Below are 21,092 nucleotides of genomic sequence, written 5' to 3' on the forward strand. Positions count from 1 at the left end.
TTTAGGGGTAGGTTTAGTAGGTTATTGTAGGTGGATAGAATATACAGTTTATACAGTATAAAAATCATTACGTCGATGGGAAGTCCCAATAAAAGATGGAAACCAGTGTGTGTGTGTTGGGCATGGCAGACAGAATGCCTTGTGTTGGTTTAAACTCTGACAGAGAGTCCCCTTGCAATGTGCCTCAGCACGGCTCAGAAAGGAAAATGCTGTTTCCTTTCTCACTCTTTGCAAGCAGAAACGCACGCTTGTCTAAACCAAAAGTGCACTGTAGGCTGGAAACACACAACTGAGGGAGTGCAGCTATGGTCATGCTAACCATATGACCAGTTAACAGCAGCTCACTGAGCATTTGCATTGTTAGTGTTGAAACTAGGGGCCCTATAGAGCTGGCTGAGTCAGTATGGCTCCACTCACTTATATGTGCACAAGGGAGGGGCAGGTAAAGAGAAGGACTCCTCAAGAGACTCAAAGCTGTCAGAGAGCAACAGTGAGAAAGACAACTTCAACATCGCTGCTTCAGTCAGCAAGACAAAACCAGACTCAAGACATACTAAAGTGGACATTTATGAATAACGTTTGAATGGCCCTTAGGCCATAGACCTTGTTTTTTCCAACTGAGATACACACAAGACAGACCAATATATGACACAAACAACACTCACCTCTCTGTAATTTTGGTTGTTACTGATCTAAGAGGGATGTCCTAAAGAGAGAGACAAACGTGAACATCTGCTTTGCACCTCTCTGTGTGTAAATAATGTTGGAATTGACCTCACGACACCGATTACTTAACCATGGCCACTGCTTTTAAAGGATTAAAGTATGTTTTGAAGCACGTGATTTGAGGATTAATTGCAAAGTTTAACCATCATAGAGTGAAATTTTGTCATTTGCAAGTTTTTTTTTCTTGCCAATTTACACATTCAAGCGATTTTAAACCATTCCAGCACAAAAAGAGACAAAAGAGAGCCGCACACACCCAACGCACGCACACACAGAGGTGTGTTTCAGATAGCTTCCGAACAACAAATTGATTCCTATTTCACATCTCCTTGCGCTTGAACGGATGCATACACAAAAAATTATGTCAAAATGCCCGTCTTGGCTAGTATTCACATAAACACATTTAGTTAAACACATTCGGCACAGTTTTAAGTGTACATTAACAGTTGAGAAAGAAATGGGACGTGTATCATTATATTGGATCTATGCATTCGGTCTTAAAGTGACAGCAGGTTATAAATACCTGCTGCTGTTTGTCATTAATGTTAATCAAACAACAAAAGACAGCTTTAACAAAGATGAATCTATATTTAATAGATTAAATCAGTGACTATGCAGTGTACTTACTTTATTGTAACTTTGTTATATTGTATTCATCTATGCTTGTAATTAGTGTATTTGTTCTTGTTTTTTTTTTAACTGATAACTAACTTTTTGCTGATCCAAAAAATGATCCGATCCGTGAATCAAAAACCATAATATGATCCGAACTGTGAGTTTTGTGATCTGTTGCGCCACAAATAAGTACACTTTCTCTGTCTGTTAAACAAAATTATGTTGAAATTATGTCATTTATGTACCTGATGATTCTGGAATAAATTACTAATTACAATACAGTTTATAACCGTGATAAAAACAATGAAACAAAACAGAAAACAAGTTTTTGTATCAGGTTATGTTGCACTAAATATAATGGTACAAGATGAGAAAATGACGAGGGGAAATCTATCCAAAAGGTAAGATATTTGATCAGTGGGGTTACATTGCTTTAAAAAGTGGGTGGGACAGGTGTGTGTGTGTGTGTGTGTGTTGGGGTGTGTGTGTGGGGGGGGGGGGAGGGGTTGCTAATACAATGCTAAATCATAACTCAGATGTACCTATGGACATTACGATGTCCAGCAATCGAATTAAATAGTACATTGGGTTTAATTTGTCTTTTAATGAGATCTAATATATGTTGTTAGTACCGAATAAATATATAGATCCGACTACAATAAATATGTACATTAATGGTCCAGTGGCATAAATTTTGCCATGCGTGTCAGAGGTTCTGGGTTCTAACTCGCACTCGTATTGTTTTTATTTTTTTCTCATTAAAACCGATTATGTTTATCAGTGGTTGTTTATCAAGCAGGGACACATTTGAGAGCATTTATATTGTGATTTCATCGGAACGAATAGAGAGTCTCTGAAACGGATTCAAGAGCGCGTCCGTGTGAAGACTGTGCGAGTCACGAGAGAACACTGTATCTGCACCACTGATCACAGCGGCAAAGAGCACTTTGATCATTTGATTTCAAAAACAAATTTCAGCGTGCTAGATCACCTCTTATTTAACAAACGAACGAAATACATACTCTGCAAGTTAACTGGAGATATTTTATTTATTTGTATCGGTACATCCGTGCCGCGAGATGTTTCAAAAGTGATGGGGACAATATCGACCCTAGCAAAAAGTGGTGGGGACATGTCCCACCCCTAAATTACGCCCCTGCATTTGATGTCATAAATATTGACATTAACGCACAAGAGTAGTGAGACGCTTTTTGCAGATGCAAACCGGGGTACAGGTTTTTTTTTTCTTTTCCTTGCTGTTGGATGATCATTTAATATAGGCAAGTTTAGTTCTCATTTAGCAATCTACAGCAGAATCTGATACAACACGTATTTTTCAAAATTACTGTATTGTATTGAGAATGGAATGAACAAAACTCTATTCACTAGCCTCTGTGGATAAACTGGCGGATAACAAGGCTTAGCAGCGCAGCGATTTGTTTGGTATTTAGGCTGTCAGTAATTTATCTGTTGTGAGGTCAATTCTCATTTTTGAGTGATCTATTCCTTTAACGTCTATATCTCTGACCTTGGAGCGACCCTTTCCATTGACCATAGCATCTGTGCAGAATTCCTCTCGACTCTGCAGATGGGCAAATGGTTTGACGGCCCCCCATGACTCCAGGAAGCGTGTCATACGCACAGATGCTCTCATCTTCAAACCGTCACTCACACGAGGCTTAGAGACACTGGGGGCCATCAGTGATAGATCTTTTGACTAAACACACAAACATCAACAACAAACCAACATATTCAAATTCATATACAGTGACATATACTGTATGGAAGACATACACTTCTAATGTTTGAGTTAAAGTCTCTACCCGAGGGTCTATGACCAAATAAGTTTTGATGTTGAGCTCTTTAAGGTAGGGGTCTCTCAGGTGACCATTCCCCTCCTCCACCTCATACGCTTTGTTCAAGTGCTTCAGAGTCGCCTCTGTGATGTGAACTCGTCTGATGGAGAAAAAATAAGTAGCATCTTATGAAGAAGGCATGAGGTATGACATTATGATACAGACAGTATTCTGTGTGCACAATACATTTTTAGCAAATATAATTTGATAAGTGATTTTATTTTTCATACCCTGGTAATCCACCTGACTCCATATGATTTGCTAAGGTGACATCGTGTGACCACACATCAAACTGCCATTTTCGTAAGCCAATCACACCACAGAGGACGTTTCCAGAGTGCACACCTACTCGCATGTTTATATCCACACCTGTTGCCTCACGCACCTGCCTGCAAGTGATGATTAGAAAAATAATCAGCCGTTCACACGCCTAATATCTTGGCCAGTGCTAGAAAGAAACACTATAAGGAGAAATGCTGTGTTAATGATGACGTGAATGTATATTTTACATGTTGTGTAAACATATAGACTTACTTGATGGCTTCGCACATGTCCAGGCCCATTTTAACACAGTTTTTGGCATGATTTGGCAGGGAAACGGGGAGGCCAGACACACAGTAATAACAGTCACCAAGAATTTTTATTCGCATGCACTCATTCTCCTAAAGGGGAAAAACACAAGCACACACAAGGGCAACTACTGTAATATGTACAATTCAGAGCACAAGTATCTAAATTTACCAATTGATCAATGAAATTTTGTTTGTTTAGGAACCAAACTGATTGATAATCAGATTGAATTAGATTAAATGATATTATATTATGTTTTATACAGTATATATTAAGTAGTACCATTCTAAAATTTGAGGTCAGTTAAAAAAATTAATACTTTTATTAGTTGCAATTTATTTTACAGTAAGTGCACTTTCAATGTACTTACAGTGTACTTACCAAGAAAGTACTGAATAATATAAGGTAAATGTATGGGTTAAGATTAGGTTTAGGGGTTGATTCAGGACTAGTACCAAGTTATTACCCAGTTTTTGTAATTACTACAATAAGTATACATTATGTACATGCGAAACAGTACAGTAAAATAAAGTGCTACCTTTTTATTTAGCAAGGATGCATAAAATTGATCAAAAGTGACAGTAAAGATATTTATAATGTTACAAAGGATTTCTATTTAAAAAATGCTGTTCTTTTGCACTTAAAGGTGCATTGTGTAATATTTAGGAGGATCTATTGACAGAAATGCAATATCATATACATAACTATGTTTTCAGTGGTGTTAAATTGAAGACCTTACTTAATGGACCGTTATGTTTTTATTACCTTAGAATGAGCCATTTATATCAACATACACCGCGGATCCCCCTACATTGAAATGCGCCGACATGTTTCTACAGTAGCCCTAAACGGACAAACGTGTTTCGTTACTATGTTGTTCTTCGTGCAAAGAAGCTAGCTAAAGTCAGCGAATAAAACACTGACACAATGATGAGCAAGTAACAATAATATTCACAATAACATATCGTTTTACTGAATAATCCAGTAAACCTCATTTCTTAATTTATCTTTGTAAGGAAACTTCATTGCTTAACGGGCTATGCCAGTCTCTGCTGTCTCAGACGACAATATCTTTTCCTGTCGGGCACCGTAACTTCTGTTGGTTGCAATTCGCAACCTCACCACTAGATGCCGCTAAAAATTACACAGTGCACCTTTAAAGAATACTGAAAAAATTTACCATAGTTTTTACAAAAATATTAAGCAGCACAACTGTTTTCAACATTGATAATAATAATAAAAAAAATATGCACCAAATCAGTAGAATAAATTCTGAAGGGTCATGTGACACTGAAGACTATCGACTAAGAGTAATGATGCTGAAAATTCAGCTTTGCCATCACAGGAATAAATTATATTTTAAAATATATTCAAATATAAAACATATTTTAAAACAAATAATATTTCACAGTATTACAGTTGTACTGTATTTTGATCAAATAAATGCAGCATTGGTGAGCATAAGAGCATAATTATATTATATTATACACATATTTAATCATACTTACTTTTGCAATTTGGTCAAATTTCCCAAAAAGTTCATTCAGCATGATCACAAGCTCCTTAGGAGAACAGTCACTGGCCAGACGTGTGAAACCCACAATGTCAGCATATAGGATGCTAACAGAAAATAAAAAAAGACAATCTTATTGTAAGTTTAGATTAAGTTTCATTTTCATGGACTCTTATTATGTTTCTCTGTTGCTGTCTGCCTTTGTTCCTGTTTACATGTCATTCAACAGTTGTCATGGTTATTCTTTATGTTCCTAATTAGAGCACACATGTTTGTATTTGAGTTTGTCACCTTGTGTATTTACGTTTTTCTGTTTGTGCTTGTACGCTGTGTCGCATCTATGTGTATTATCTTAGTTAATGTTGGTTTAATTAAAAAACGCTTCTATTTTAAACTTCTTTGTCGTGTTTTAGTATTTAATTTTGGAAATAAAACAAAGGGAGAAACAAATGTGCTTGCTAGTTTGAATCTCAGGTCATGTCAAATAGGAAGAGAAGACATTTAGAAGTTGATATGACTTGTGCCGAGTCCTTTTTAATGAAGAGAAAAGCAGCAGCTCAGTGTCAGCTGTCTGAACGCCCTGGAAAGAATATAAACTTCATAAACACGGCTCATGGAAATTAATCTTTAAGACCCAGCTGTTCTCAATGCTGAATACAAGACCAAACTGTCACGGAACACACACTGGAGGCAGAAAATCCAAAAGCAGTAGTTTAATAAAAAAGGGCAATCCAAACTCTTAGTCATCCAGGCAGGGGTCAAAAGTCCAATAAGGCAATCCAAAACATAAAATACAAACGAGAACCAGTATGATACAAATAACGGAAGTGTGGGGACATAATACAAGGACTCCGTGACACATACTGAAACAGACAGGGTTATATACACAGGGAATCGACAATGATAATGGGGAATTGGCTGAGTGCAATGATCAGTGATAAGAAACAGCTGAGTGCAATGATGAGACAAAGGATCGTGGGAAATGTAGTTCATAAGTGAAGGACACCGTGGGAAAGGAGGACATCTAGTGGACATCAGGGGAACACAAACCCAACACTGTGACATAACCCCCCCTCTACGGAGCGGCTACCAGACGCTCCATGACAACAACAAGAAACACAGAAAACACAACACAATATAATACAAGAGGTTCAGGAGGGAGGTGGAACGGTGGAGGATCAGGGGGAGGGAAGGTGGGCCAGGTCCATGAAGGGAGACAGGAACAAGGAGTGAGGGTTTAACCGGGGACCGGGGCAAAACAAAAAATCTATCGGGCATCCAGGGGTAAACACAAAGTCTATCGGGAGGCCAGGGCGAGACGCAAAGTCCATCGGGCGGCCAGGGCGGCGAAGACCCCTCGGGCGGCCAGGGCGGCGAAGGCCCCTCGGGCGGCCAGGGCGGCGAAGACCCCTCGGGCGGCCAGGGCGGCGAAGACCCCTCGGGCGGCCAGGGCGGCGAAGACCCCTCGGGCGGCCAGGGCGGCGAAGACCCCTCGGGCGGCCAGGGCGGCGAAGACCCCTCGGGCGGCCAGGGCGGCGAAGACCCCTCGGGCGGCCAGGGCGGAGCAGACACCGGCTCAGGAACAGCAGACACCGGCTCAGGAACAGCAGACACCGGCTCAGGAACAGCAGACACCGGCTCAGGAACAGCAGACACCGGCTCAGGAACAGCAGACACCGGCTCAGGAACAGCAGACACCGGCTCAGGAACAGCAGACACCGGCTCAGGAACAGCAGACACCGGCTCAGGAACAGCAGACACCGGCTCAGGAACAGCAGACACCGGCTCAGGAACAGCAGACACCGGCTCAGGAACAGCAGACACCGGCTCAGGAACAGCAGACACCGGCTCAGGAACAGCAGACACCGGCTCAGGAACAGCAGACACCGGCTCAGGAACAGCAGACACCGGCTCAGGAACAGCAGACACCGGCTCAGGAACAGCAGACACCGGCTCAGGAACAGCAGACACCGGCTCAGGAACAGCAGACACCGGCTCAGGAACAGCAGACACCGGCTCAGGAACAGCAGACACCGGCTCAGGAACAGCAGACACCGGCTCAGGAACAGCAGACACCGGCTCAGGAACAGCAGACACCGGCTCAGGAACAGCAGACACCGGCTCAGGAACAGCAGACACCGGCTCAGGAACAGCAGACACCGGCTCAGGAACAGCAGACACCGGCTCAGGAACAGCAGACACCGGCTCAGGAACAGCAGACACCGGCTCAGGAACAGCCACAAGAACTGTAATAGTCACAAAAACAGACACAAACACAGAAACAGGCACTGGCTCTGGAACAGGCACTGGCTCTGGAACAGGCACTGGCTCTGGAACAGGCACTGGCTCTGGAACAGGCACTGGCTCTGGAACAGGCACTGGCTCTGGAACAGGCACTGGCTCTGGAACAGGCACTGGCTCTGGAACAGGCACTGGCTCTGGAACAGACACTGGCTCTGGAACAGACACTGGCTCTGGAACAGACACTGGCTCTGGAACAGACACTGGCTCTGGAACAGACACTGGCTCTGGAACAGACACTGGCTCTGGAACAGACACTGGCTCTGGAACAGACACTGGCTCTGGAACAGACACTGGCTCTGGAACAGACACTGGCTCTGGAACAGGCATTGGCTCAGCCTCCGGCTCTGGAACAGGCATTGGCTCAGCCTCCGGCTCTGGAACAGGCATTGGCTCAGCCTTCGGCTCTGGAACAGGCATTGGCTCAGTCTCCGGCTCTGGAACAGGCATAGGCTCTGGAACAGGCATTGGCTCTGCCTCCGGCTCTGGAACAGGCATAGGCTCTGGAACAAGCATTGGCTCTGCCTCCGGATCTGGAACGGGCAATGGCTCTGCCTCCAGCTCTGGAACAGCAGACACTAGCTCCGGCTCTGGAACAGCAGACATGGGCATGTCCAGGATCCGAACCAGACGCTCCAGATAGTCCAGATCCAAGAAGGCAGACGGCACTGGCTCTGCCTCCGGCGCTGGAACGGATACTGGCTCTGCCTCCGGCTCTGGAAAAGGCATTGGCTCTGCCTCCGGCTCTGGAACCGGCAATGGCTCTGCCTCCGGCTCTGGAACCGGCAATGGCTCTGCCTCCGGCTCTGGAATGGGCACTGGCTCTGCCTCCGGCTCTGGAACGGCCATTGGCTCTGCCTCCGGCTCCGGCTCTGGAACAGCAGACACTGGTTCCGGCTCTGGAACAGCAGACACGGGCATGTCCAGGATCCGAGCCAGACGCTCCAGATAGTCCCGGCCCAGGAAGGCGGACGGAACGTGAACAGTCTCTCGCTGGGCAGACGTGACGTGAACAGTCTCTCGCTGGGCAGACGTGACGTGAACAGTCTCTCGCTGGGCAGACGTGACGTGAACAGTCTCTCGCTGGGCAGACGTGACGTGAACAGTCTCTCGCTGGGCAGACGTGACGTGAACAGTCTCTCGCTGGGCAGACGTGACGTGAACAGTCTCTCGCTGGGCAGACGTGACGTGAACAGTCTCTCGCTGGGCAGACGTGACGTGAACAGTCTCTCGCTGGGCAGACGTGACGTGAACAGTCTCTCGCTGGGCAGACGTGACGTGAACAGTCTCTCGCTGGGCAGACGTGACGTGAACAGTCTCTCGCTGGGCAGACGTGACGTGAACAGTCTCTCGCTGGGCAGACGGAACGTGAACAGTCTCTCGCTGGGCAGACGGAACGTGAAGATTCTCTGACTGGGCAGACGGGACGTGAACAGTCTCTGACTGGGTAGACGGGACGTGAACAGTCTCTGACTGGGCAGACGGGACGTGAACAGGCTCTCGACCACCTCCTCCACTGCGACCTCCACGGGTTCCACGAAACTTAACTAATCGGGTCCCCTTAAAAAACTCCCTTCTCTCCCGCTCGGTGGCTGGGGAAGAGATATTGAGAAACATACCGCTGGATCTTGTGTGACGGAGTCCTTCTGTCACGGAACACACACTGGAGGCAGAAAATCCAAAAGCAGTAGTTTAATAAAAAAGGGCAATCCAAACTCTTAGTCATCCAGGCAGGGGTCAAAAGTCCAATAAGGCAATCCAAAACATAAAATACAAACGAGAACCAGTATGATACAAATAACGGAAGTGTGGGGACATAATACAAGGACTCCGTGACACATACTGAAACAGACAGGGTTATATACACAGGGAATCGACAATGATAATGGGGAATTGGCTGAGTGCAATGATCAGTGATAAGAAACAGCTGAGTGCAATGATGAGACAAAGGATCGTGGGAAATGTAGTTCATAAGTGAAGGACACCGTGGGAAAGGAGGACATCTAGTGGACATCAGGGGAACACAAACCCAACACTGTGACACAAACACACACACACACACACACACACACACGATCCATGTCATCACACTCCTAATGAACAAGTTCAAAAAGAGAGCGGACCCCATAAATCTCGGCAGGTGAACAGCTCTCTATTGTTTGCTCACACACACAGGTGAGTCAATCTGTGTTTTATCTGAGCAGATGTAAGCTGTCCGTCTATCTAAATATAAACGGCTGCCTGAGAACCAAGCATTGTGAGCTTGGACAAAAACATATTAATAGATGCACCCCACCCCCCTGTCCACTCTTGGGGTTGATGGGAAATAAAACTAATTAAATGAGTGGCCTCATGATGAGCACTCTGAGAGTTAGGTCTAACAGACTGACCATTCATTCACTATCAGGACTTGATTAATGAGGAATTGCAAAATTAGAGAATGGAAAACAAAACAACACACAAATGCCTCTTGTATGAATTGTATGACAGCATTATTGAGTAAAAGCACATGATGTGTTACCTGACATTCTCATGTCTCTTCACATAGAGACTGTGGAAGTTGTTGTCCCGGACCATACGCTGCTGTTCCTCTTTATCTTTACACTTGCAGCGCTCCATTATGGCCAACTTCATCTTCATGGAGATGTACACAGGAAGGACTGACTGTAAAAGGTTTTCCTACAGCACAAACACACACACAAACACACACATTTAAAGATAACACCTGTAATATAACATACATTGAGTTTACTGTTAAAGTCGGTTTAATTTCTATTTTTAATCTCAAGCGTCCTAATCTTTTTCAGCGGTTTGACTGTAACGGATTAAGTGTCACCAGGCTGAGATCTGGACTATGGGAAGGTAATGGGAAACTGTATCATTCAGAAGAAGAAAGCATTGTCTTCATTGTGTATTGTAAGGTCACTATTACCCGTGTTCTATGTTGTCTTTAGGGTTCACCATTAGGACATTGTTTCTGAGCTTTACTATAATGTCCATGTACTGACCAGGGAGGTTAACAGCCTGCCATTAAACTCTACCCTATTTTTCAGTGTTCTCTTTATGTGATGTCACTTCCTCAACAACAGTCATAACAAACTGAGAAACAACAATTCCTTGGATTGTAAAAGGACACAAGAAGTTTAATTAAGAACAGGATAAACTTATTCCAGGATAAACTTATACCTCATTGATTACATTTTTAATGATGAACAGATTGAATTTAGGCCTTTATTCACATATAAACATTCATCAGTGAGAACCTGCTAGACGCACGAGAACAAACCTCATTGGTTTTACGGAATCTCAAAAGTGCTGTGTAACACACGAGAATGAACATTGATTCTCGCACGTCAAGCGAACATGCTTGAGCTTCTGTTTATAACAACTGATGTGTCAAATGATGAATGTTTGTGAATAGAATGTGAATAAAAGCCTAAATTAAATATGTATATATATATATATATATATTAGTGCAGTCAAACGATTAAAATATTTAATCGCGATTAATCGCATTAATGTCATAGTTAACTCGCGATTAATCGCATTTAATCGCACATTTTTATCTATTTTAAATGTCTCTTGATTTCTTTTTGTCCCATTATTTTTTCTCATTTTAATGCTCTTATCAACATGGAAAAGTGGATCGGCTTGCTTTGTGCAAATGTTTTTTATTGAAAACAACATTGGCATATATTGTGTTCAATTTCACACTAAAACATTCTTACTTGGAGCAAATAATCTCTCACACAATTTAACACTGTCCATCAATAAAAGGGTGAAAGAAATACTGACGAGGTCCTGATATTGACGAGGGGGCGGAGAATTCGCATCAGCTGTGTGTGTGTGTGTGTGTGTGTGTGTGTGTGTGTGTGTGTGTGTGTGTGTGTGTGTGTGTGTGTGTTTGGCCATCATCAAGTGGTATTTCAGACTGGACGTGCTGCGATGATGATAGCTCAGTTCACAACGACAAAACACACAGATCACTTTGGTCTCGTCAATGGAACCATTTGGCAACTTTTTAAAAGTAAACGTTCCATTCAGAATCTTATTGGCATCCATTTCGGTGTCTCGCGCTCGTCATCCACTCAAAACTGGACGTTTTGAACGTTCCTATAACATTCAGAAATAACGTTTTTATAACTTAATGGGAACGTTATGAAAACGTTCTTATAACCTAAAATTGTTAGCTGGGGAAGAGGAGAGATTCGCGATTGCACTGAACACGTTTTAAGTGCAGGCACATATTGTCTGAGCGAGCCCAGAGAAAATTCTAACAAGAGCAGCGTGTATCTGAGAGCGCGCGACTCGAGCAGAGAGATTCGTGCTCGGCACATTATATTCCACGCGCGAGCAGAGAGATTCGCGCTCGCGCATCCGGCTCGCAAGCCCAAACAAGTGTGTGCGGCGTGCCTGTTGTTTTGTTTCCGGTCTAGCTAGATCCGCTTGCGCTTTCAAAACGTCCAAGCCGCGTCCTATTGCAAAAGCATGTGAAAAAAAACTACAAAGTTTGCTAGGCCAAAAAGACCATTAATCGCGCGATAAAAAAATTAACGCCGTTAAAATGGGTTTGCGTTAACGCCGTTAATAACGCGTTTAACTGACAGCCCTAATATATATATAACCATCATATAAAGCGAGTGAGTCTCTTCAGAAAATTTGGACTAAACCGCTCGATTCATATGGATTAGTTTTACGATCTATTTATTAACTTTTTGAAGGGTCAAAGTGGTAGTTGTGTATCTGTCAATGGAGGCACAGAAAGCTCTCAGATTTAATTAAAAATATCTTCTTTTGTGTTCTGAAGATGAACGAATGTCTTATGGGTTTGGAACGACATGAGGGTGATTAAATAATGACAGAATTTTCCTTTTTGGGTGAACGAACCCTGTAAGTTTAAAGGGCATTCGTACAGTGTGTGTGACGTAAGCATAGTTCGTACATACTTTACATGTGCAGCCATTTTTATAACCACGCATACTTTGTGCGCTCAGCTCACACAAAGGCCTCGATTTTTTTTTTTTGCACTTATTATTTGGTCTACAAGCTGGCAACACTGGCTGGCCCGTTGTTTCACAGATAAACAGCTGAGATGGAACAACATATGGACAAGTCAATAACAACAGACACCAATGTTGATGACCGTTTGGCTGAGGGGGTTAATAAGAGATACCAGCAACTCTATTGTAAATAAGTACAAAAACATTTTTATCGCCCATAACTTCTGGAGAAAAATAACGCTAACACTGGGCAAAGATTAAACTTTCTCGCAAGCATATGTAGACCGCCTGTAAAAACGAGGTATACATTGTATCAAGATATCATGGTACAACATAATTTGTATTTGCTTCTTCTATGTATTTGCTCTGGCTGTGATGATGAAGTAAAGTTATATAAGCACCTGCTGTCTCTTCTCAATCTCCAGTTTCATGCGAATGCCGAGGCAGCGAAGAGTGTCCAGAAATGTCTGCCTGAGAGCTTTCTCCATCAGAAACTTATGAAAAGCCCCAACCATACTTCCACAAACAAACAACACAGAATTTGACAGCAACTAGAGAGAGAGAGAGAGAGAGAGAGAGAGAGAGAGAGAGAGAGAGAGAGAGAGAGAGAGAGAGAGGCTGACTTTGAGGTGTTACATCCTTTTCAGCTTCTTTACATTCAGATTTGCTGAAGGTTTCCTTTCAACCAATTCTAATGTGGATTTCCTTTTACCTGATTAGTGATGAGGTGTTTGGGATGGGAACTGGACACAGAGAGGTGCACCGAAAGAACAATAATGTGAGACAGAGAGGAGATGATACTCAGGGTTACAGCATAGCTCATCTGAAATGTCAGCATGGTGTAGACTGTAATGATGATGAAGAGGAAGAAGGGGACCTGGAGAGAACAAGATGAAGAGTGCAACATCAACATTTATTTAAGACTGACCAGTATTAAATTATTGATTTAATACATGACAGTGAACACATAAGAAAGTTCTTGCTGTGAAAAGTACTCTTGTCATGTAAAGTCTCTGTAAAATATTAAAAAGTGTGTTACCTGGTCCCATGGTTGTATTTTCCCTATGTTTTCTGTGCTGAAAATAAAGGTGAAGCCCATTGTGAGGTGTGTGGCCCACACAGCGAGACCAAGCAAAGTTCTCCATCTTTGAGAGAGGGTGTCTGTACACACTAATGTAAACACAGCCAAGAACAAACACAATGCTCCTCCCACAACTCCCACAAATACACCATGGTCCTGTGCATCCTGAAACACATACACATATGGAGAGAGCAAGGTGTTAAGGGCAAACACACATATCACATAAGACAGCTCATTCAAAGGGTTAGGAAAAAGCAGTGTGTTTGTGGGAGTGGGTGTATGAGCTGCTGTGCATAAGCTTCCAAAGAAATAAAGAAATCTGTTCAAAATACATTTGTAATGCTCTCTAGAAAAAAATAAAACTTTGTGAATGTGTGTATGTATGCAGTTTTTCTTAGAAACATTAGTTTTGCAAATGGAAAATCATGGAGTCATTAAGGGACTATTGCTTCCCCCTCTATTCCTTCTTTCTTATCCACTAAAGGCAGAAAAACACAAACATAAATACACAGGAGCCAAAAATCACTTAAATCCATCTATCACAGAGCTAACACCAGTTCAAAACCAGACACCATCTGAGTGAGCAATAATAGCTGCTCCACAATTATGACGAAAAATTAAAGTTAATTCCAGTCCTCAAATTTGATATTTGCATATTCCAGACAGGCTGTGCATTTGTGGTGGGGATGTTTTAGTTAGTCTTTCGGCAGATTACATGATTACTTCAGTAGATAGCGGCAAGTGACTGTCTAAATCATTTGAATCCTGCAATCAACCAATTCATTCAAACACATTGATTCATTCAGGAATGAAACAAGTGACTTATGAGTATGACTGAGGCATTTAATCATTCACTTAGCAAAATCATTCTAAAACACTTAGGCCCTGTTTACACGAGTGTGTTTTCGTTTTAAAATGCATAACTTTTGCTACTATTTTTTTTTTTTTTTTTTACTAAAGTTCTTACTGAATTTTTGATTAAATAAATGCAGCCTTTGAGAGAATTTTTAAAAACTCTTACAAACTCCAAACAGTGGTATAATCAATGAACACATAATTACATATATAGAGTTGGATTATTAAAATGATTAAATGACACTATCAGACTACAAGTCACTACCTGTGTGGGCAAATCACAGTGCTAGGTCGACCCATCCACTTACCCGCCCACCAATACACACACTCACTGCAGTGAGTCCTCCACTCATGTTCACCCATTTAATTCAACCACTCTGAATTACCACTGAGATACTTAACTTTCAAACAGAGCAGAAATACATACCTCAGTCCACAAGCATTCAGAAACTTACACACCCACACATACTGCCATCTTCCTATGGGCTTTGTGAAGGTTTAAATAAATAGTAAAAGAAAATACACACACATGCCCACACACACAGAGAGCAACACTGGTTGTAATTCTGTTCCTCCCACGGCCGGTTGGTTTAGAGGGATGAGGTAACAGAAGTTCGCACAGATGGTATAGTACTAATCTGCTAAAGATGAACAGCAGCAGTGCAAAAGGAGCGTTCACGGCCCCTCTTCACATCCAGCTGACTCCAGAGAAAGTATATGTGATAATGTGCCAAAAGAACCATAGAGAGAGAGACCATCATACAATGTGCTACATATTCCCCAAATAAAAGCAATTCTAAAGGACTTGGCATAAACTGGCAATTATTACAATTAAAACACTCAATTTCCTGTCACGGATAATGCCAGTTCACATCTTCATTGTGATAATCAGGCCTCAAATTACGCAACTAATGAGAATCAGCACCTCAGTCGCCGCAGGATTATATAAGCGAGGCTGCTTCAATCATCAGATACCGTCTGAACAACAAGGACAAACCTGATCGAGAAAGAAGAGCAATGTATGTTGAATACTGACTTAGCTGTGTCTTTCCTAAATGTAAGCGAGTGGGCATTTGACTTTAGAGAAGGGATCGAGGGCTACCATCCTGAAGAGTTTAGCTCCAACCCTAATTAAACACGCCTGATCCAGCTAATCAAGGTGTTCATGGTATAACAAGGTAAGTGTGTTGGAGCAGGGTTGGAACTTAAGTCTGCAGGAAGATAGCCCTCCAGGAGCAGGGTTGGCTACTCCTACTTAAGAGCGTGGAAGCATGTACCCCAGGGGTAGGCAAGTTCGGTCCTAGAGAGCCGCTGTCCTACAGAGTTTAGCTCTAACCCTGTTCAAACGCACTAAACAAGCTAATCAATGTCTTCAGGATTACAAAGGCCTTTTCCACACTTACACGTTTTCTTTGAAAACGGATCTTTTTCTCTCCGGTTCCACATTCACATTCAGTTTTATTAATGAAAACAAAACTTTTTGAAAACGCTCTCCAAAGTGGATAAATTAGTGTGGACTGTCAAAACGGAATTTTAAAAATGATGACGTAAGTTTAGTCATGTCACGCATGTAGTATTGTTACTTTGCACACTCTTCATATCACAGTCCAGCAAAGATGACAGAAAATGTACTCACATTTGCTGTCCAGTGGCAAGACATGAGAGAAGTTGCGTTTTAGATCAAACATATGGTGACTGATTGCGACCTGGTCGTATCAGTGAATAGTGAGAAATTTTGTTAAATAAAATGATCTTGTCAGAAGAATTGTGCGATAACTTTATTATTTATTTTTCCATCTGTATCATAGCAGGTTTTACGAATGCACAGTAAGGTAAATAAAAATGTTCAGGTGTTTTCCAAAATTAACGCCTGAAAACGCTAGTGTGGACAGAGAGTGTATTTAAACGAAAACGGCATTTTCAAATGTATCCGGATTAAAGTAGACATAGCCTAAGCCTATACACATGTTTCTTGTATGCAAACAATACCGGATGCGCGCGCATCCAAGAGGCAAGACCGCTATATGTTAGGCCGAGTTCTGTGAAAGAACATTGCAATCAACGAAGATTTTGCATTGTTGGTAAATTCTTGTTGACTCAATAATAAACTGCAATTTCAGAGTTGGATCTGTTTGTTTGATTCATTTGCATATTAATATAACATCATGTAAAATGTTAGTTAGTTGACTAGTAAGCTAAGTTATAATGTTAGTCACCATGTCTTTAAATGAAATTTTCCAACTACGTTTGCGAATCATAAAAACCTGACATATTCTATGCATTTAGGTTAGTTTACAGCACAACTGCTCCGTGCCATCTCTGCTTCTGCTAGAATAGACGTAAAGAGTGTTGTTTTCTGCCTCTTAGATGTGCGCACATCTATGTGATGACGTTGCACAGAAACCCGTGTATAGGCAGGTGAGGTTTTTTTCAGGGTTGGAGCCAAACTCTGCAGGACAATGCCTACCTCTGGTATATACTGTATGAGTGCATTTGCATGAATGTGGCATCTCACCAGTTTCAGGCTGAAGAACAGCACTAGCAGTGTGGCACAAGTGAGCATGCTCAGTCCCAGCAACAGAACGAATGGCTGGTATTGGCTAATGCCAGAAAATTTCCTGTACAGTGCTTCCTGTTTCAACTTCTGCTCATTCAGCAAGTACTTCCCTTTTGCTGGCATACTGACCAATGGCAGTGCAGAGGCTGAATAATACTGGCCAATCAGAGCAGAGCGATGAGATGCCACAGAAATACACCTCCTCCCATCCAGCAGAGTGCGGCTATGCTGAAATTCCCATAGAAACCACGTGAGAGTGTGTGGGAGGTCATTCCAGTGCAGAACACTTCAGCTCTACCCTCCACAGCACCATTCTGTGCATGTCCTTTATGATCCTTCTTTTTGTACTTTTCCCGTCACTCTGGTGCCTCCTGGTCCTGTTGGAGAGGCCTTCAGGGGACCACTGTGTGTGTAAGTTGGATGATAGGCGATGCAATGCAATTACGGATACTTCCAGAGTCCAAAAATTCCTGTCACACACAGAAAATAGAGAGAGTAATTTGTTAGATATACTACAATGATTACACTAATATGACACCTAATATAGTCATTCTGACTAACCTGAAAGCAAAGAAACATTGAAATGAAGGAGCTTTTCATTTGAAAACTAATTAGGGTTTGTTTCAAAAGCTGTCAAATCATGCATCAAGTTTAGAGAGCACACTTTCAGGTCAACACCTTTGATCTCTGTAAATACTGCTCTGTTCAGTCATTCCCACACTGGCGACTCTCGGCGCCTGTGAAAAGGCTTTTGGGTAGAGTTCAACATTTGTGTGGATTCAGTGTGTGTGGATTCTCTCTTCATTACTGAGCCTAATGCAGATGGCTGCTGTCCATGGCATCCTCTGCCAAACCTCAGCTACACTTATACTGAGACGAGCCGAGCTTTACAAAGAAAAACACTGGACACAGATTATGTGAACTCTGTCCTCAGTGCAGGCAGTTGTTTAATGCTTTTAAATGGTACACTATTTTATGCTGACAATAAAAAAATTATATCTTAACATAAAAATAATAAAGCAACAAGACGCTGTCAGCACAGCACAACAATTAGTTAAAATACATACTGTACATACACTACATTTGTTTTAAAGTAAATAATACTTTTATTTAGCAAGTGTGAATTAAATTAATAAAAAGTGACAGCAAAGAAACGTGTAATGTTACAAAAGATTTCCATTTCAAATAATTGCTATTTTTTGTTAACTTTATATTAATAAAAGAATCCTAACAAAAATCATTCCAGTTTCCATAAAAATATAGCAACTGTTTTCAACAAAATAAGAAATAATAAGAAATGTACCTTGAGCAGCAAATTATCATATTAGAATGATTTCTGAAGGAACATGTGACACTGAAAACTGGAGTAATGATGCTGAAAATTCAGCTTTCATCACAGGAATAGATTACATTTTAGAATATATATAAATATAAAACAGTTATTTTAAATTGTATTTATATTTCACAATATTACAGTTTATACTGTAATTATTATCAAATAAGCCTTGGTGAGCATAAGAGACTAGTGAAAAATAGATACAGTTGACTCCTTTATCGACTATTTGGTTGTTGGACATATAGTTGATCAGTTTATCGCCGTCATCGTGACCCATCCCTGATCTGAATGTGCCGGAAAACAATCTGCATCACTACATCCTCATTCAGGTGGAGGAAACAGTCCGTAGAGGAAGAAGAGCAGAAGAGTCTCTGTAAATAAGCTGCATCCAAAGGTCATGATTTCTCATTGCAGGTTATTATTGTTTGAGGAGGGCAACCAAACGATCATGGAAGCGTAAGCAACAGCTTCACATCTGAATGCACACACAAAATGAAACACACTAAGCCATCAAGAGTGTTTCAAATGATGCTAAACCCAGCGGTGCTGACGTATTGCTGACAACATTGATCATTGATAATAGCACTGAAAAATAAATACATTCTCATTTCCTGTAAATTCATTGGATTACCAAAGAAGTATTAGAAATATCCTCTAACACTATTAAAAACAAGAGAGAGAGAGAGAGAGAGAGAGAGAGAGAGAGAGAGAGAGAGAGAGAGAGAGAGAGAAGAGTGAGAGAGAGAGAGAGAAAGAGTGAGAGAGAGAGAGAGAGAGAGAGAGAGAGAGAGAGAGAGAGAGAGAAAGAGTGAGAGAGAGAGAGAGAGAGAGAGAGAGAGAGAGAGAGAGAGAGAGAGAGAGAGAGAGAGAACTGGGATGCTCCATGATTTTCTCTTTGCTGAGGGTCATTAAAGACCTGAATGACAGCACCGTGTCACTCTCTCACTTTCCCAGACAAATGCACCCAAGCCAACAAGTGGCCTTTATATTCCCAAACTAAAGTTACCATGGCAAAGGAACAATCCAACTGGGCAATAACCGAAAGAAAGACAGAGAGAGGGTGGGAGAGACAGAAGGAATGAGAGTGAATAGTCTCTCCATGTGGAAACAGGGAGGGTCAAATCCTCCTGGCTGCTGCTGTAGATCCTGCAGAGCACAGCGAAGAGTGGTGAAGCTCTGAACCTACACAATGATCTGACGCTTAACATGACGCAAGACCAGCGCAGGGTTCATACAGATACTGTCAAATTAAATTCCAGGACTTTCAAGTACTTTTCAAGCACTACTTGTTTGGTTTTCAAGGACTAAAATCAGAGATCGCACTTATCAAACAATATCTTAATCTTACAAATTAAAATAAAAAAGGTAAATAGATAAATAAGGGTATACTAATAAAACACAATGGAACAAAAAAGTGCAGCACATGCAAACTATGCAATGACTGTGTCACGTTTCAGTGTTTGTTTGTATTATCATTAGTCACATGTCTTCATTTGTCCTGTTTTCCCGCCACTCAGTTGTTTCCATGGTAACCCTCGTTAATTCATCTGTCTCACCTGTTACCTCATCTAAGTCACCTGTGTTCTGTTACTCAGTGTTCATCAGTGTTTGTATTAGTTTCATTATATTCAGTAATGCTTTCTGTACACCTAAAGACTTTGAAAAGATTTAGAAAAGACTTTATAAGATTATCAGCTCACATCTAAAGACTTGGGTTCACAGTTTTTAGTCTCAGACTAAAGACTTGCGATAATATCAAACATGTTTGATATGAAAGACTAGAGAAAATCTGGCATAAATCGTGTCGCCGACTGCAGATTATCACCTCACATTTAACGATCGAGACGACGGGAGGGCGCCGAGACTCCAGTAAGATTCCTAAAGACTGCCGGTCTTTAGTCTGGGACTGTGAAAATCCTTTGGTGTACGCCCGGCATAAGTCTTTGTCCGATCGTTGTATTAAGTGTGTGTGTACCTTCTTCCATGTACCTGTTTGAGTTATATTGTTAGTAAAAGTTTGCATTGGAACTTTTGATTCTTGCTCGTCTTATTCTGCCTGCACCACACCGTGACAGACTGTGGGAATATTAACAAATCCTTGAAATTTCATTGCATAGAAGAGCAAATAGAAATTGGGCATAAACTCATTGTATGATTCTTATTAAAAAATTAAATAACAGAAGAAAACTAACTATTTCATTTGTAAAAATGTAAAGCATTTCATTGTAAATAATTACAAAATAGTTGCATTGCAATCTAATCTAACTGCAATCCAATCTTTTAAAGAATAGTTTGTTGTTGTTGTTTTACTCAAATTGCAGATATATGGTATACAAAAACTTACGGACATTCATTAAAAACGCTGATTCGTTCTGGAACAAAGCAAAGTTATAAAAAAAGTAAATTATTTGAACACCGTAGAAGGCGCAACCGACGAGCAAAGCGGCCCCTGGTTAAAGCCGAATCTGACGCTTGACTTCATCGAGATCAATCCATTGTCCAGCACTAAATCACCTTAACCATTGAAAGGATACTATGACAGAGATATTTCCTTCATTCAAACTGACCCCTTATGAATTTGATTGACCTGAAGAATAAAAGCTGTATTATATACTTGGACATATATGAGCAATATCACACGCATAGCCATGTAAATGGCTCTATATCTATATTGAAAATACT

At 41.5% G+C, this 21,092-nt stretch overlaps 1 protein-coding gene across 3 annotated transcripts in view; it reads right to left on the reverse strand.

Moving 5' to 3' along the window:
- The window catches only part of adcy7 (adenylate cyclase 7), a 59,055-nt gene that overhangs the window by 13,777 nt on the left and 24,186 nt on the right, over positions 1-21,092 (reverse strand). For 2 of the 3 annotated variants that reach the window (XM_077228954.1, XM_077228955.1), the window contains exons 2-12: positions 17,033-17,544; positions 13,621-13,827; positions 13,294-13,458; positions 12,983-13,132; positions 10,103-10,260; positions 5,276-5,387; positions 3,732-3,859; positions 3,428-3,586; positions 3,165-3,297; positions 2,870-3,058; positions 666-706 (exon numbers count right to left, since the gene is read on the reverse strand). In XM_077228954.1, coding sequence (XP_077085069.1) covers positions 666-706; positions 2,870-3,058; positions 3,165-3,297; positions 3,428-3,586; positions 3,732-3,859; positions 5,276-5,387; positions 10,103-10,260; positions 12,983-13,132; positions 13,294-13,458; positions 13,621-13,827; positions 17,033-17,197 — 1,607 coding nt within the window. In that variant the 5' untranslated portion in view covers positions 17,198-17,544. Of the gene's footprint in view, positions 1-665; positions 707-2,869; positions 3,059-3,135; positions 3,298-3,427; positions 3,587-3,731; positions 3,860-5,275; positions 5,388-10,102; positions 10,261-12,982; positions 13,133-13,293; positions 13,459-13,620; positions 13,828-17,032; positions 17,545-21,092 lie in introns of all 3 variants that reach the window. The other variant, XM_077228956.1, reaches the window with a different exon arrangement.

This window comes from Siphateles boraxobius, unplaced genomic scaffold (genome assembly GCF_051911475.1).
Source record: "Siphateles boraxobius isolate OS27281-9 unplaced genomic scaffold, OSU_SipBor_1 130, whole genome shotgun sequence".
NCBI lineage: Eukaryota > Metazoa > Chordata > Actinopteri > Cypriniformes > Leuciscidae > Siphateles > Siphateles boraxobius.